The sequence below is a fragment of the Mus caroli genome, chromosome 2, assembly GCF_900094665.2.
Source record: "Mus caroli chromosome 2, CAROLI_EIJ_v1.1, whole genome shotgun sequence".
In the NCBI taxonomy this organism is placed as follows: domain Eukaryota; kingdom Metazoa; phylum Chordata; class Mammalia; order Rodentia; family Muridae; genus Mus; species Mus caroli.
In genome coordinates this window covers 118,719,262-118,732,561 of record NC_034571.1, presented here as the reverse complement: position 1 = coordinate 118,732,561, position 13,300 = coordinate 118,719,262, and the positions used below count along the sequence as shown (strand labels likewise).

Sequence of the window (13,300 nt, the reverse complement as noted above, 5' to 3'; positions counted from 1 at the left end):
TCTCTCTCTCTCTCTCTCTCTCTCTCTCTCTGTGTGTGTGTGTGTGTGTGATAGGACAACAGAAGAGGGAGGGAACATTGAGTTGGAAGTTGGGGAGGATCAGGATATTGTGATAGTCAGGGATGACTATAAGCAAGATACAATAATATATTTGTTGTAATGAGACTGATTATCTAACAATAGCTAATACATTAATAATAGATGAGGCATGATAGATGGATCAGTGAACAGACAGACAGATGGATGATAGATAGACAAAATTACAAAACAGCATTCTGAAAGACCATTTGTTGTAAGCACTCGTAGCCTGAGCTGCTGGATGCTTTTTATTAAGAAGGGACTGGGGAGATGGTTAGGGGCACTCTTGCTTTCAGGGTTCCGCTTTTAGGACCCACACAATGACTCAAACCCTCTATAACTTCACTTCCAGGGGTTCCAGTTCTGCCTTCTGGCCCCTGCTGACACAGCACTCATGTAAGGGACATAAATAGTACAGACAAAACAATCACCCATGTGAAAAGAATAAGTCATTTAAGGGATGCTGTATAGAATTTTCTTTTGTGTATTTTGATACATCCCTTGGGGTTTTCTTCATAGATACCGTGTAAGTTTATCTACAGCTCATTATGAACAGAGAAGTGTCAGTGACGTGTGGCTTTTCCTCTCTCCAGCAGTCCCACTATAGGAGCTTGGGTCCAGAGTTTCACAAAGTTCTCTTTGACTTTGGAGGCCAGAGCCCACTGATTCTATACTATCTTAAGATGCACGAGCTAGGAGGTATTTCCGTCACTCACAATCTGAAGGGAAGCAAGTTCACCAAGATACTCCGAGAGCCATATCCTTCCTAAGTTTTATCTGAGAGCCATATCCTTCCTAAGCTTTACTTCAAGGCAATCAATTTCAAGGACACTAAAAACCGTTTTCTTTCTGTCCAATTTTTCAACGTGTTTTGACCGACAGCTCATGAAGCATTCACTTGTGCCTTGTTTACCTCGGCAGCACAATTGGCTGAGCTAGCTGTTTTCCCCTTTAGCTTCACGACTGTGATCTCCCATGTGAGGAAAGTCCAGACCTTCTGACCTGGTTATGCTGTGTCCTGAAAATCTAACTTGCCGCTTTGTTGTTCCATGCTAGTTCAAGCATTTGTCATAATTTTTGGTCATTGGTTTCTGATTCCTCAAAGAGAGTCTCAGGCACTTGAAAAATAGCCACCATGGTTCAGGACTCACTGCAGATGAAGAGGAGCTCTGACTGAGTCTAGCACCCAGGGGAGAGTGCAAGATTCTTCTTTATGATATCTATTTCTATCTTTAAAAATAGAAGATTACACTTTACAAATACTCAACAGACGAACACCCTGACTGAGCTCTGGCCTCCATTTATATGCTCCTATGGAGGGGTAATGGTAGATCCTTGTGCTCCTGTGGTTTGTCAGTAGTGCAGAACATTACCATTGGTGGTTTGTTTGGTTTTATCTTTTCAGGTGACAAGGAAATTTATAAATTCTATCACCTATTTGAATAAGATTAATATTAATTAATGGAGCAATAGTTTGGTAATAGTATTTAAAATGCAATATAAATAAAGCAATATAAATATATAATATATGTATATATATGTGTATGTATGTATGTATGTATATATATATATATATATATATATATATATATATATACATACTTTTATATATTTTTAAAAACAAGAAAGTGGCCAAGCCATGCTCCACCTGTCATCAGTCTTGTGTGGCAAGCTCTTTCATCGTCTGAGCCATCTGGTCGTTCCTTTAGCAACATGCTCCTAAGAAGAATTTCATGTACAGGGAAAGACCAATGTCTTGCCGTGGGCTGAGACAAGTCTTTGTGGAGTCTCTCCTGTTTTTTGTTTTTGTTTTTGTTTTTGTTTTTGTTTTTGTTTTTGTTTTTGTTTTTTGTCATGACCCTTCCCTGAGCTCTTGTCTCAACTCTCATTCCTCACTTTGGATTCTAAACTTGTCTAATTATTGTCTAGCTATTTCAGCTCATGTTCACTAAGTGTCTGCATCTGCCTTCTTACCTGGGTGTGCCTTCATTACCCACGTCCAGGAGCCAAGCCATTTCTTGCAGTTGTTTTAACAATTATTGACAGAAAACCTATTACATTCTGGGTAATATGTTATGTGCTAGAAATATGGCCACAAGCCCACCTTCAGAGAGCCCATTCTCTATTTTACCAGGTCCACTAAAGAGGCAGTCTTTCTGTAACCATGCTCACACAGCTCCTTCAGCACTCTCTATTCTCACTGTGTCCTCAGTGGCTGGAAGCTGCCACTCACTGGACTTAAAGGATGGAGGCATGCTCAGAGGGTATAGAGCAGGCTTCCTATGCACAGACTAGTACAATATACACTAAAGTGTGTATTTTTCCATGTCATGAAGTATCAGGACCATATTTGACACGAAGATGAAGAACACAGTGTTGAGCTGGTGACCTTGATCTTAATCTGAGAGGAGAAAGAGGGTCTCCAGGTTGCCATTCTCCATGGAACTAGCACTCCAGGCCAGTCGGCTCCTTCTCCATCATTTCGTGCAAGACTATTTGTCTATGTGACCCAGTCTCAAGATGACCTGAGAAAATGTCCCCAGAAGGGTGAGATCAGGAGAAGGGGAAAGAATGAAGTGTAAAGACGGCAAGAAGCATTGGCTCTGAGGGGAAAGCCTGTTTGTGTTACTCTGGTGACATCCCAGGGCCACAGCTTTGCCTCTTGTCTGTCGCAGCAGAAGGATCATGAAACCATCATCAGGTAAGGGACAGGTGACGTCTTAAATCTTGCTCTTGGTAAGGGTGTGTCCCACTCTATCTTTAGATGACTTTTACTTGAAGCAATTCTTCACTTCCTGAGGGCTTGGCCAAATTTCTTTTAGAAACTGTCAGTTAAAAGTGGAGGATGAGGACTTTTGAGGTGAAAATTGTTTTTTCAAGAACTTACAGAACAAAAGAGCTTTGTTTGGCCAACCCGAGGATGAGCATGTTTACTGCAGCTACCTTCAGCCAGGATTAATTGGAAAACTGTCAGTAATATGAGGTCCTTTCTTGTTACAAACAGTTTAGGTTCTGGGGTGGGTTTTTTTTTCCCTTTAAAAAATGCAAAACACAGCAATTCACCAACTATTGTCACTGTGATGGTAAATAGAAGAGTTCAGGTGCTTTGGGTGGTTAGATTGGGTCATTTCTGACTTCTTAGCCAGTTTTTGAATTTTAAAGTAATAAACATGTTACTATACCTACACAAAGAGGAATGTTTGCAAAAAGGAAATTCCCAACATGACCACCCCATTAGGGTCAAGGTTTTTATTGTGGGTAAGAGAGAAAATGGCTAGAGGCATGTGAAAGAGTCCAGAGCAGAGAGAGAAGAAAACAGACTAGGCATGGCCAGAACTAGGGAAACGAGAGGAAAGGAGGGAGTGGTGGGGGTAGCAAGAGACAGCACGTGGTGAGAGAGATGGGAAAGTACAAGCGAGTAGGGAGTGGAGAGCATTCGGGACAAACCACCAGGCTGGGCTGTAAGGGCCAAGGCTGAGGAATGGCAAGGAGCTCCTGCTGTGAGATGGAAAAACCCACTCACAAGTTCCTGAGAGGCACTGGCTTTGATATAACCACCAGAAATCCTATAGTGCAGCTCACACTCATTTCTAGATATATGTGAAGGGCCTGAGACCTGATAGTTATGTCTCTCAGTGTCTCAGTGGAGAAGATAAGAATGAACAGGAGAAAGTCTCATCCTGGAAACTTAGGAACAGGTTGGGTATGTGGTTTTAATTCAAGAAGCATAATAAAATGACTGGTCATGGTGGCATGTGCCTGTGATCTTAGCATGGCAGAGGAAGGGGGGTCAATACCAGTTCCAAGTCAGCCTGTGCTATATAGAGAGGAAAGAAAAAGAGGAAGGAAGGAAGGAAGGAAGGAAGGAAGAAAGGAAGGAAGGAAGGAAGGAAGGAAGGAAGGAAGGAAGGAAGGAAGGAAAGGAGGGAGGGAGGGAGGGAAGGGAAGAAGGGAAGGGAGGGAAAAAGGAAGGGAGGGAAGGAGGGAGGGAGGGAGGGAAGGGAGGAAAGGAAGGGAGGAAGGAAGGAAGGAAGGAAGGAAGGAAGGAAGGAAGGAAGGAAGGAAGGAAGGAAGGGTAACAATCCCAGTTTACATCAGTAAGGAAAACTTTGTTTCCCTTGCTTTCTCTGTTGGGGAAAGGCTACACTGCCCTTGCTGATTCACATCAGCTGAGAAGGGCCTGGCCCAGTGCTCCAGCGCCCTTAGCATGCATAAGGCCCTGCATGATCCCCAACCTCTTAAAAGCAAAGAAACAAAAAACCTTTAAGTAGAAAAATAAAAATTCTTTCAAGTCCTTAGAGGTTAGGACTGTAATAAATCCCCAACATGTAAAGCCGGCTCTGTAATGACCTCATTCTCAGCTAACTTCCTCTCTCTCTCTTTTTTTTTCTTTTCCTTTTCTTTTTCTGGTTTGTTTGAGGCAGGGTCTCCTGTAGCCCAGGCTACCTGGAAACTCACATTCATTGTGTTGCTGCTCTGTAGACTCCAACCTGAGCATTTCTTCTCTGGGGTCTTAAACACAAGGTTTCTAGAACCCAGTGAGAAAAGAGACTCTAAGATGCTCAAAAATAAATTAACTTAGCTGAGTTCACTTTTTCTGGTATATTTTTTTTCTTTCTCCATCTGTCACCCCTCTTGACACATAACGGGGGTTTTTCTTCTTCTCTGGTCATGTTTTCTTCCTACTTGGTGTAAGGTTTCCCACAGGGCTCCTCAACTATACCTCTCAAAAGCTGAGACCTCCTTTCCCACTAAGCGCCCGTGTAGCCTTTATCCCATTCTGAACCTGGGATGTCACCTCTCTGCTCAGGAAGTTCAGCTGTCCTAACCAGCAATGTGGCTCTGTGAGGCCATTCACTCTCAAGGCAGTCTGATTTTCTTCCTGAGCCGCACACTGATGCAAGCTCCCCACAGCACAGTGGTCGTGGGCTCTCACAGTTGTGAAGCAGCGATGTGCGAGTCCCCACCTGCTTCAACTCCCTTAGCTTATAGAGAAGCAAGGATAACCTCAGTGTGTCTCCCTATTGCCTGGGCCCTGGAACCCTCATGAGGGACTTCAAGGGAATGATGAAAGGACAGACATACAGACACATGGACAGGAAAATTGGGATCGGGTGGGGGTGTGTTCACTTTGATAAAGTGGTACCTAATACTGCTGGCAACCTCCACCCTTGCTGTATTTGTTAGGCATAGCACATAGGGTGGGGGTATTTATTAGCTAGTCTCTGGAGAAGGTCTCTGGAGTTGAGCAGTCTACAGAGCATGTTCCAGGAGAGTCAGGGCTACACAAAGAACCCCTGTCTCAAAAGGTCGATAGCTTTTGTACACAAGTGGCCACTCCCTCACACACAGACCACTTCTTCAATTCTTCAGTCTCCTCAATTTCTTCATCTATAATTGACCCCACCGCTTCTATGATTGACTCTATCCTGCTACATGGAGGGTAAGGACTCTAGACTCTGATTTGAGGCCTCTAGGATATCTCTCTCAGTCTTGGTTTGGTACAACCAACCACAGCAGTTGTGACATCCAGAAGAGAACAATTTGATTTGTCCCCAAATGGCTCCTTCTCCATGTAGTGGCTTGCCATGCATCCTTGGAGCTGTGCGTGGGGAATGAAGTGTGATGTCAGTCCAGACCAAGGGACTGGAAAGCGCTGTTGCCACAGTCTTCCCGGAGGGGCATAAAATGCCATTATTCATAATTTACAACTTTTAAGTACTCTATGTTTCTTCAACTGGGATATAATCGTGGTTTTAAGTGTGTGTAAAGAATAAAAATTAGGACACTTATTAACACACATTAACAAAAGTCTACTGAAAACACAAGAGAACGCTGAGGTCTTCGTCAACACCAGCATAATGCAGGCCAGAACTTCACTGTACAGTTCAAATAGACAAGGACCAAGCTTTGAAAAGAATCAGAATGTCTTTATGAAGAATTTATACCCAACTCATTTCAATAAAGCCATATGTTAAAATCTGAAATTTTTAGGAACTGAAGTATAACTATGTTGGTACCAATAGTATTTTCATGGAAAACCCAATCCCTCAGCATGTCAAATAAATCATGTCACAAAAGCTTACCCATGGAAGCCATACTAGAGACAAAGAGGAACTTCTAACAAGTACTCTAGGGGATCAATTAAGCAATAGCAGGAAGTGGATGCATTCCAGACTGAGCATTTTAGCAAGATCCATCTCTACCTGGAAAAGCATCATCAATTATTCAAATCCCCATACTACAATGATAGGACTTTCTGCAGCCGTTTCCCAGAGAAGCAAAGACCTTCAGTGCATTAATGTACAGAGAGCATTCCAGGCAGTGGAAGCAACTCGATGACTCCAGATCCTCTGCTCTGGGCTGGCAGATTACTCTGTGGCTGAGGGAAGATTCAGTATATCTTGGATTGCAAGATTCTTGCTTAGTAGGAAGTGAGACTGCCTTTTCCCTACCATGTGTCTGCCCCCTATTCCCAACTAACCTAAAAGAGTGGGCATGCAGACCTCTATTGCTAGGCTCTTGAGAAGGAAACTATAAGCTCATATACGAACACCAAGATATAACATCCAGACTGGAAAGCACTTCAGGTACAGGCCCTCAGTGGAAAGTTTTACAAACATTAGAATAGTCCCTTCAGCAGAGCACTATGGTGCATACCTGGAGTGCCAGCTTCCTCAGGAGTGAGGTAGGAGGATCAACTGAGCCCACAAGTTCAAGACCAGCCTGGCAACATCTCAACAACAAGGAGCAACACATCTTGTCTGTCTACAGCAGTTTACTCTGACTTGTGCACATGAAGAATTGTGATACTGTAGTTGTGAGACACCAACTATTGTGTTAAAATAATGTGAGACAGCTCTGTACAGGACAAATTGAGACGCAAGAAAGGGGAAACACTTTCAGCTTGGGGATTGCAAGAACATAGGGCAGTTTTCTCTTTTGATTATGTTGTTTTGTTTTGTTTTCTATTATATCTGTATGTTAGTATTTTGTGGTTTTGAGGCAAAGTCTTGCTATGTAACCCAGGCTGACTGATGTGGAACTGGTGATCTCAGCCTCCCACATGCTGGGATGACAGGTGTGTGCCAGCAAACTCAATTATATATACTTTTTAAATTTGTTGAATGAAACATGTATCCCCACAAATAGGTTTTATAAGACTTAGTTTCCTCCACTATAAGGTGAGGTGTGCATTGCTTCATTTCAAGCTCTGAGAACTACTGAACTTTTAATGTTGACTATTCATGAAGTAACAGAAAATATAACTGAAGGATGAAATGTCAAATCCAGAATTTGGAAGTGACCTAGACACAACCTGGGGTTATTTTCTTTTGAAATGTTACCTTCTAGATTTGATTCATACCACAAATCAGCTACTGCTCATAGACACATTTGGTGACTTCACTTAAGCCTGAAGAGAAAGTGGCTTATACGGGGTCATCAGATCTCAAGATGTCATTATCCTGAAGACAATGGTATGGTTCTGACCGCACATTATTAGCAGAGTGATCAACAAAGACCAGGAATGCCAAGCAGACGGGCCTGGCCCTCAGTCATGGTTACCGTCTGAACACATACATGCCATGGTTCCCTCCTGGAGAAGTGCATTGCCCTTGGCAGTGCACTGCAACTGAGGTTCCAGTCTCCACATGAAGGCTTGCCAGCAAAAAAGCCTACTCAGATGGCCTCTGCCAAGCAGATGGTGACACAGCCTTCCCACATCCAGTAAGTTATTTCTATTAAGTGAAAGACTTGCCCTGGGAGACAAAACACCGGCCTAAGTAGGGACCTGAGCTTGGCCATGCTGGTCTAATGCCCACTACTGGGCCAAGAATAGTTTAAAGCCCAAGTCTTCAAGGCCAGAGGCTATAGGTCCATCCTAACTATGAGGCAGGGTAAGAGGCTAGACCTCCAAGGACCTAAGGGCACAGGATGTCACTGGAGTAAGCCTGTTGGGACCCACCAGGCAGGAGTACTCTCTCACACCCTCCATGTTCACCCCAGAAAAGCCAGCAAATGTTCCTGGCCTTTGTTCCCCACTCCAAGCCTAGCCTCTGTGGATTCCTTAACTTTCCTCTACCTTACACATGATATCTTGAAAGTTCCTTCACTTACTCTAGCTTGCTACCATGTCTGGCATGTAATTCATAAGCAGGCTAGCTTGATAAACTAATATAATGTGCTATGGGACCACTGACCTTCTAGTTAGGCATTGACAGGATAGGGAAAGGTTTAAGGGTTGGCACCAGCTAGGACTCCTGGTCTCAAACCATCACCCATTACCAAGATTGCCCCATGATACACACAGAGACTTCTCTTAGCATAATATCCTTTAGGCTTATCCATCTTGTGACAAATGGTGAGACTCTTGTGGGAGCAGCAGCTATCCCATTGTATGTATCTATGTTGCAGCTCCTCTTCCTGTTTGTCTGCTGTCAAACCCTCAGGTTATTTCTGTGTGTCACTGTGAACAGCACCACAGAGGACAGAATAGTGCAGATGCTCTCATTATGTCAGAGTTTCCAAATCCACCCAGAGCAGGTTTGTTTTTACATTTCTTCACAGACCTCCATGTCATGTTTTCTCGGTCTCCTGTCTTTCCGCTGTACATTGGTATAAGCTGGGTTAACTGAGCACCCATGCAGGTGGGCAGTTACCCTCTAAGTCTCCCAGAGGAGACTTTGAAGTCCTTGGTAGACTGCAAGGTGAATACCCAAACAAGGTGACAAAGCCTGGGGCAGAGTATCAATGTTTACTAACACTTTCACAAACTCTGGTTTGAAAATACACACACACACACACACACACACACACACACACACACGCATACACAGGGCTTACAAAACTATTAAATTATAGTGCCTAGGGAAACAAGCTTAAAGCAATCTGAAAAGTGGTATTTTCTCTCAGCTTTCTCTATAGTAGATACGGCATTTCACATTTACACTTGGGCCTCAAGAAAGGAAACCCAGGCCAGATGGTCCCCGTGATTTCCCTGAGAAGGGTCCCATTTGCCTTCCCCAAATATCATGAACTAGAAACCATTCCTTAACTGTAAGTCCAGCACACCACCTGCTCCAACATACTGTGACATCATCAGGGATGCCAAAAGAAAATTTGCAGATAACAAGAAGGATTTTAAGAGGTAAGTTTGTGCAGCATTATAGCTTTGATCTGTTAAAAAACCAGAAGAGATAGTAGGAAGTGCCTGAACTTGGTCTCTCCTAATGAAGAGGATCTGGCCATTTACCATCTTGTACATTCCCAGGCTCTTTTCCTATATCAAGTGTCTCTTTAGTTAGGTGTGGAGCCTGACCAGTATCAGGGACTAGAGAGGGTAAGAAGCCTTGCTGTGGGGTTCACCCCAATGTAGGAAGACCAGATGTCCTGTGTCAGCAATAGACTGGAGCATCACCACTTGCAAGGATGAGCTTTGGAAAGCCAGAAGGTCGTGTTGTGTGGACATAGAACTGGGGTGGCAGCTGGTATGGTATTGAAGAGACCGAGACAGGGTGGACTCTTGGAAAATGTTTTCTCAGAGAACATTTTCTGCTTGTGCTTGAGCTAAGTGCTTGCTCATGGGCAGTCATGACACTTTTATGTGCTACAGAGTTAGGAACAGGCTATGCAAGAATGCCCGTGAATTTTTACAAGAAAAATCTGGCATGATTCACCTCACTGTGTCAAGGTAACTGTCTAAAGACTATTGCCTTGGGGGAAAGAAGGACCAGAGCCAGCTCTGGGAATGAATGCAGTGCTGCTCAGGAACTGGGAATAAAGGAGCAGCCAGAGATGTCCTACCCCGAGCAACACACAGTCTGCGCTCCTCTCCCTGTGGGTCTCCAACGACCTAACCCCACAGCCCCACCTCCACCAGCAATGCCAAGCATCCCCGCATAGTGGGAAAAGGCTTGCGAGCCCAGATAGAAGCAGTGAGTGATAGATACCTCAGGTCACACCAGGTGCCTGGCAGCACCACAGGCACATGCTCTAAAAGGGACCGTGGGGAGGGCTTAGCACACCAGTTGATGTGCTGAAGGGAACAAAGGGCTTATTGATGGATTCTTCCCCACACAGGACTGACTGCTTTATTTTTAAATATTAACTCCAAATGTTGATAGAGCTTTCTTTATATTTTACAGAGTAAAGCAAAGAATCAAAGATGATATCAAGTTCCTGAGAGAGCAACAGGAACTAATCGACAAGGAGCTTGACCGGTGTGTCTCTCGCTTGGCTTTGTAGTGCTTAAACCACTTTTAACTGACAAACAAACTCACAGACACCCACGATGGGTTTGTTGTGAAAATATATATTTAGTATCTACAAAGAGCTATATCCTACCTAGCAGCTCACCAGCACCTTGGCTAGCAACCTTCCTAACGCTGCAGCCCTTTAATACAGTTCCTCATGTCGCTGCCACCCATCCATAACATCATCTTCTTTGCTACTTCATACTGTAATTTTTTTACTGTTATGAATCCTATAAATATCTGTGTTTTCCAATGTCTTAACTGACCGCTGTAAAAAAGAGTCGCTACCTACAGGTTGATCTAGAACAACAAATCAACGTCTTCGATTTTAAAAAAGAAAAAATATCATCTTCCTACCAACTTAATTGCTTAATTGCTAAATTAATTGTGATTATCTATTTTTACATCAACCATAGGACTTAGCCTGTAACTATGCCCTTTCTGGGAAGGACGTAAACTAGAAATCAGTCCCTCTGCTGGCTTCCCTGGGATTACAGCCTTGTGTCACCTCTGTCCCTGCTACTTTTTCTACACACAAAAACTTCCCCAATGGAGCAGGGATAATTTGGCTGCTTTAATTTGTTTTATAAACTGGGGATAGGAAGAGAGAGTACCGAGTGTGGAGGTGGCTGGGGCCCTCCAGACAGACGCTGCAGCCTTAACCCCCTTCGAGAGACTGAAGCTTGGCCAGTCTCTCCTGGAAATGGTCTGGATTCCCAGTCACCAGAGTAAGTCCAACCATTACCTTAAAAGGGAGGGAGGAAGGCAGGGTGGGAGGGAGGGAGGGAGGAAAGACAAGAGAGAAAAGGAAAAGGGAAAGAAAAGAGAAGAAAGGAAAAGGAAAAGGAAAAGGAAAAGGAAAAGGAAAGAAAAAAGAAGTGCTTCTCCATTGAGTAGTTGCAAACCAAAACCCTGGAAGATCCTTAGGATCCTTCCTCAAGGACCTTGGCCTAGCGCCTACCCTTACACAAATGAACCTTGACCATCTGCTTTTCTTCTTGCTCTATGCCATTGTGTAAAGCCCTCATAAGATCGGGTAAGTGGAGGCGGTTAAGGTGATGCTATATAACATGTCTAACTGAAGGGGACAGTCTTCTGCTAGGATGGGAGTCACAAGGTGGAAGGAACAAAGGATTCAAGAAAATGCTTAGATTAAAGATGTCTGCTTTCTAGCCTTCTGTATGAAGTAGTAGCAGTAACTTTGCCTGAGTTTGTTTCCTCAATGATAGAGAATAAAAATTATCCCTGCTTGCTACAGTTGTAATGAGGTAGGTGCATTAACCCACGTCCAGTCTTTGCAAACACTGGCTAGGAGATGCGTATGAACAGTCTGTTTACCTAAATGCTTTCTTTATTCCATTAGGATCCAAGCAAAGGCTTCCAAAAATCTCCAAGAAGTCAAAAATGAATTTGAGAATTTTCTACATAAACAAGTAGGTTTCCTCCTTCTTCCTGGGAATAATTGAGAGTTCTCCCCCCTGCTTCTCGCCTCCAAACCTCACATGTTTCATAAGCAATGCATGGTCACACCCAAGCTGCAGTGACAGAAAGGACACATTCTTATCATCCACCGTCCCCTGCAGAGAGGAGACCATCCACTCTCAGGTCCAGCCATAAGCTCAGGTCTACTGTCCTCATTCCTTGCTTCTAGAATAGTCCGTCAGACCATTGCTGTCTCCATCAAGTGCAAGTGGATTAGAAGCTAGAGGAAATTATTGGTGCTTGAAATTGTATTTTGTTTTCTATTAACTCAAAAAAGCTACATGACAGCATTGGCCATGTGAAAAGAATCTCTCACCCTCAACCCACCCAAACACAATAAAGACTGTGACAAAACGCCAAACAGAGCTCCGATGTGAGAAGGAGAGAGGGGTGGAGAGAGTTCCTGCCTATTTTCCCTGGATCTTTTCTGTTTTTCTAAGCCTTCTGAGCAGCCCTGTCAAATCTGAAGGATCATACTTTCCAAAAGGGGGAGAGGGAAGACACCAGCACGCAGGAAACTAGCAGGCTACACTACCTGAGCCAAGGATAGAGAGATCCCGTATGAAAAGTTTCCCCTCTGCAGTCCAGACTCTAGAGCAATCCCATTGGCTGCCAGTCTAATACCAAAAAGGAGAAGAGTAAGATTCTTTTACAGAAAGTAAGATTCTTTCTTGTGGAAAGTCATGAAACATTCGAGGGTTTCTCTTAGACACATAAGATCATTGTCCTTTTTTTTAAAAGCACTATTCCTTATCCCTATTTTTGGATGTATTTCCTCCTACTGAAGAGTGCCAAGAGCTCTTACACAGGTAACAGCAGCAGCCATGCACTTTGCAGAAGGTATGCCTCACCATGGTACACTACAGCTGTAGCCCACACTCCTTCCTTGTTACCTGCAGGAATCAGGCTTCTCTCAGGCTTCCATCAGTAATTCAGACTCCTGTACAAAATCTCCAGACTTAGAGCCCACATTTTCAAATGCTAATGAACCAAACACTGCATTTGCAGACCAGATGTGGCCTGTCCAGATGTGGCCTGTTTTTCGGATCTGAATGCTGCCTGGTCCAGTCAGTACAACTGACAGGATTCCTCAATGCATCTTAAAACAAACCCTGCACTCCCACAGAGCCTTCCTCGGACCCTACTCAGCTTGGCTGGTCTGCACTGCCTACTCACTAGCTTTCAGAGTCTAGCCATCCTTCCCAGTGCCCTTGGTCCCATCCCTACTCTTCTCAGAAGAGCTGGGTATGTCTCACAACTTCTAGAACACCAGGTACTGAAGGCAAGTTTGAAACAATCTTAACAAACAGGAAGCCAGGCTAGAGTAGAATAGTTTCAGAGATTCTGTACCTCACCAAAGACAAAACACCTAGATAGCCTGGGTTCTCTATAGAGGTGTGCACAGTGAACATCTAGACAGACTGTGTCCCCATGGAGGTGTGCACAGTGAACATCTAGACAGACTGTGTCCCCATGGAGGTGTGCAC

General features: G+C 43.9%; 1 protein-coding gene across 4 annotated transcripts in view; it reads left to right on the top strand.

Annotated features, from left to right (window-relative positions):
* The window catches only part of Fam227b (family with sequence similarity 227 member B), a 144,414-nt gene that overhangs the window by 129,140 nt on the left and 1,974 nt on the right, over positions 1-13,300 (top strand). For 3 of the 4 annotated variants that reach the window (XM_021156367.2, XM_021156368.2, XM_021156371.2), the window contains 4 exons: positions 672-835; positions 9,149-9,226; positions 10,224-10,298; positions 11,695-11,764. In XM_021156367.2, the coding sequence (XP_021012026.1) occupies positions 672-835; positions 9,149-9,226; positions 10,224-10,298; positions 11,695-11,764 (387 nt within the window). The remainder of the gene's footprint in view (positions 1-671; positions 836-9,148; positions 9,227-10,223; positions 10,299-11,694; positions 11,765-13,300) is intronic. The other variant, XM_021156369.2, reaches the window with a different exon arrangement.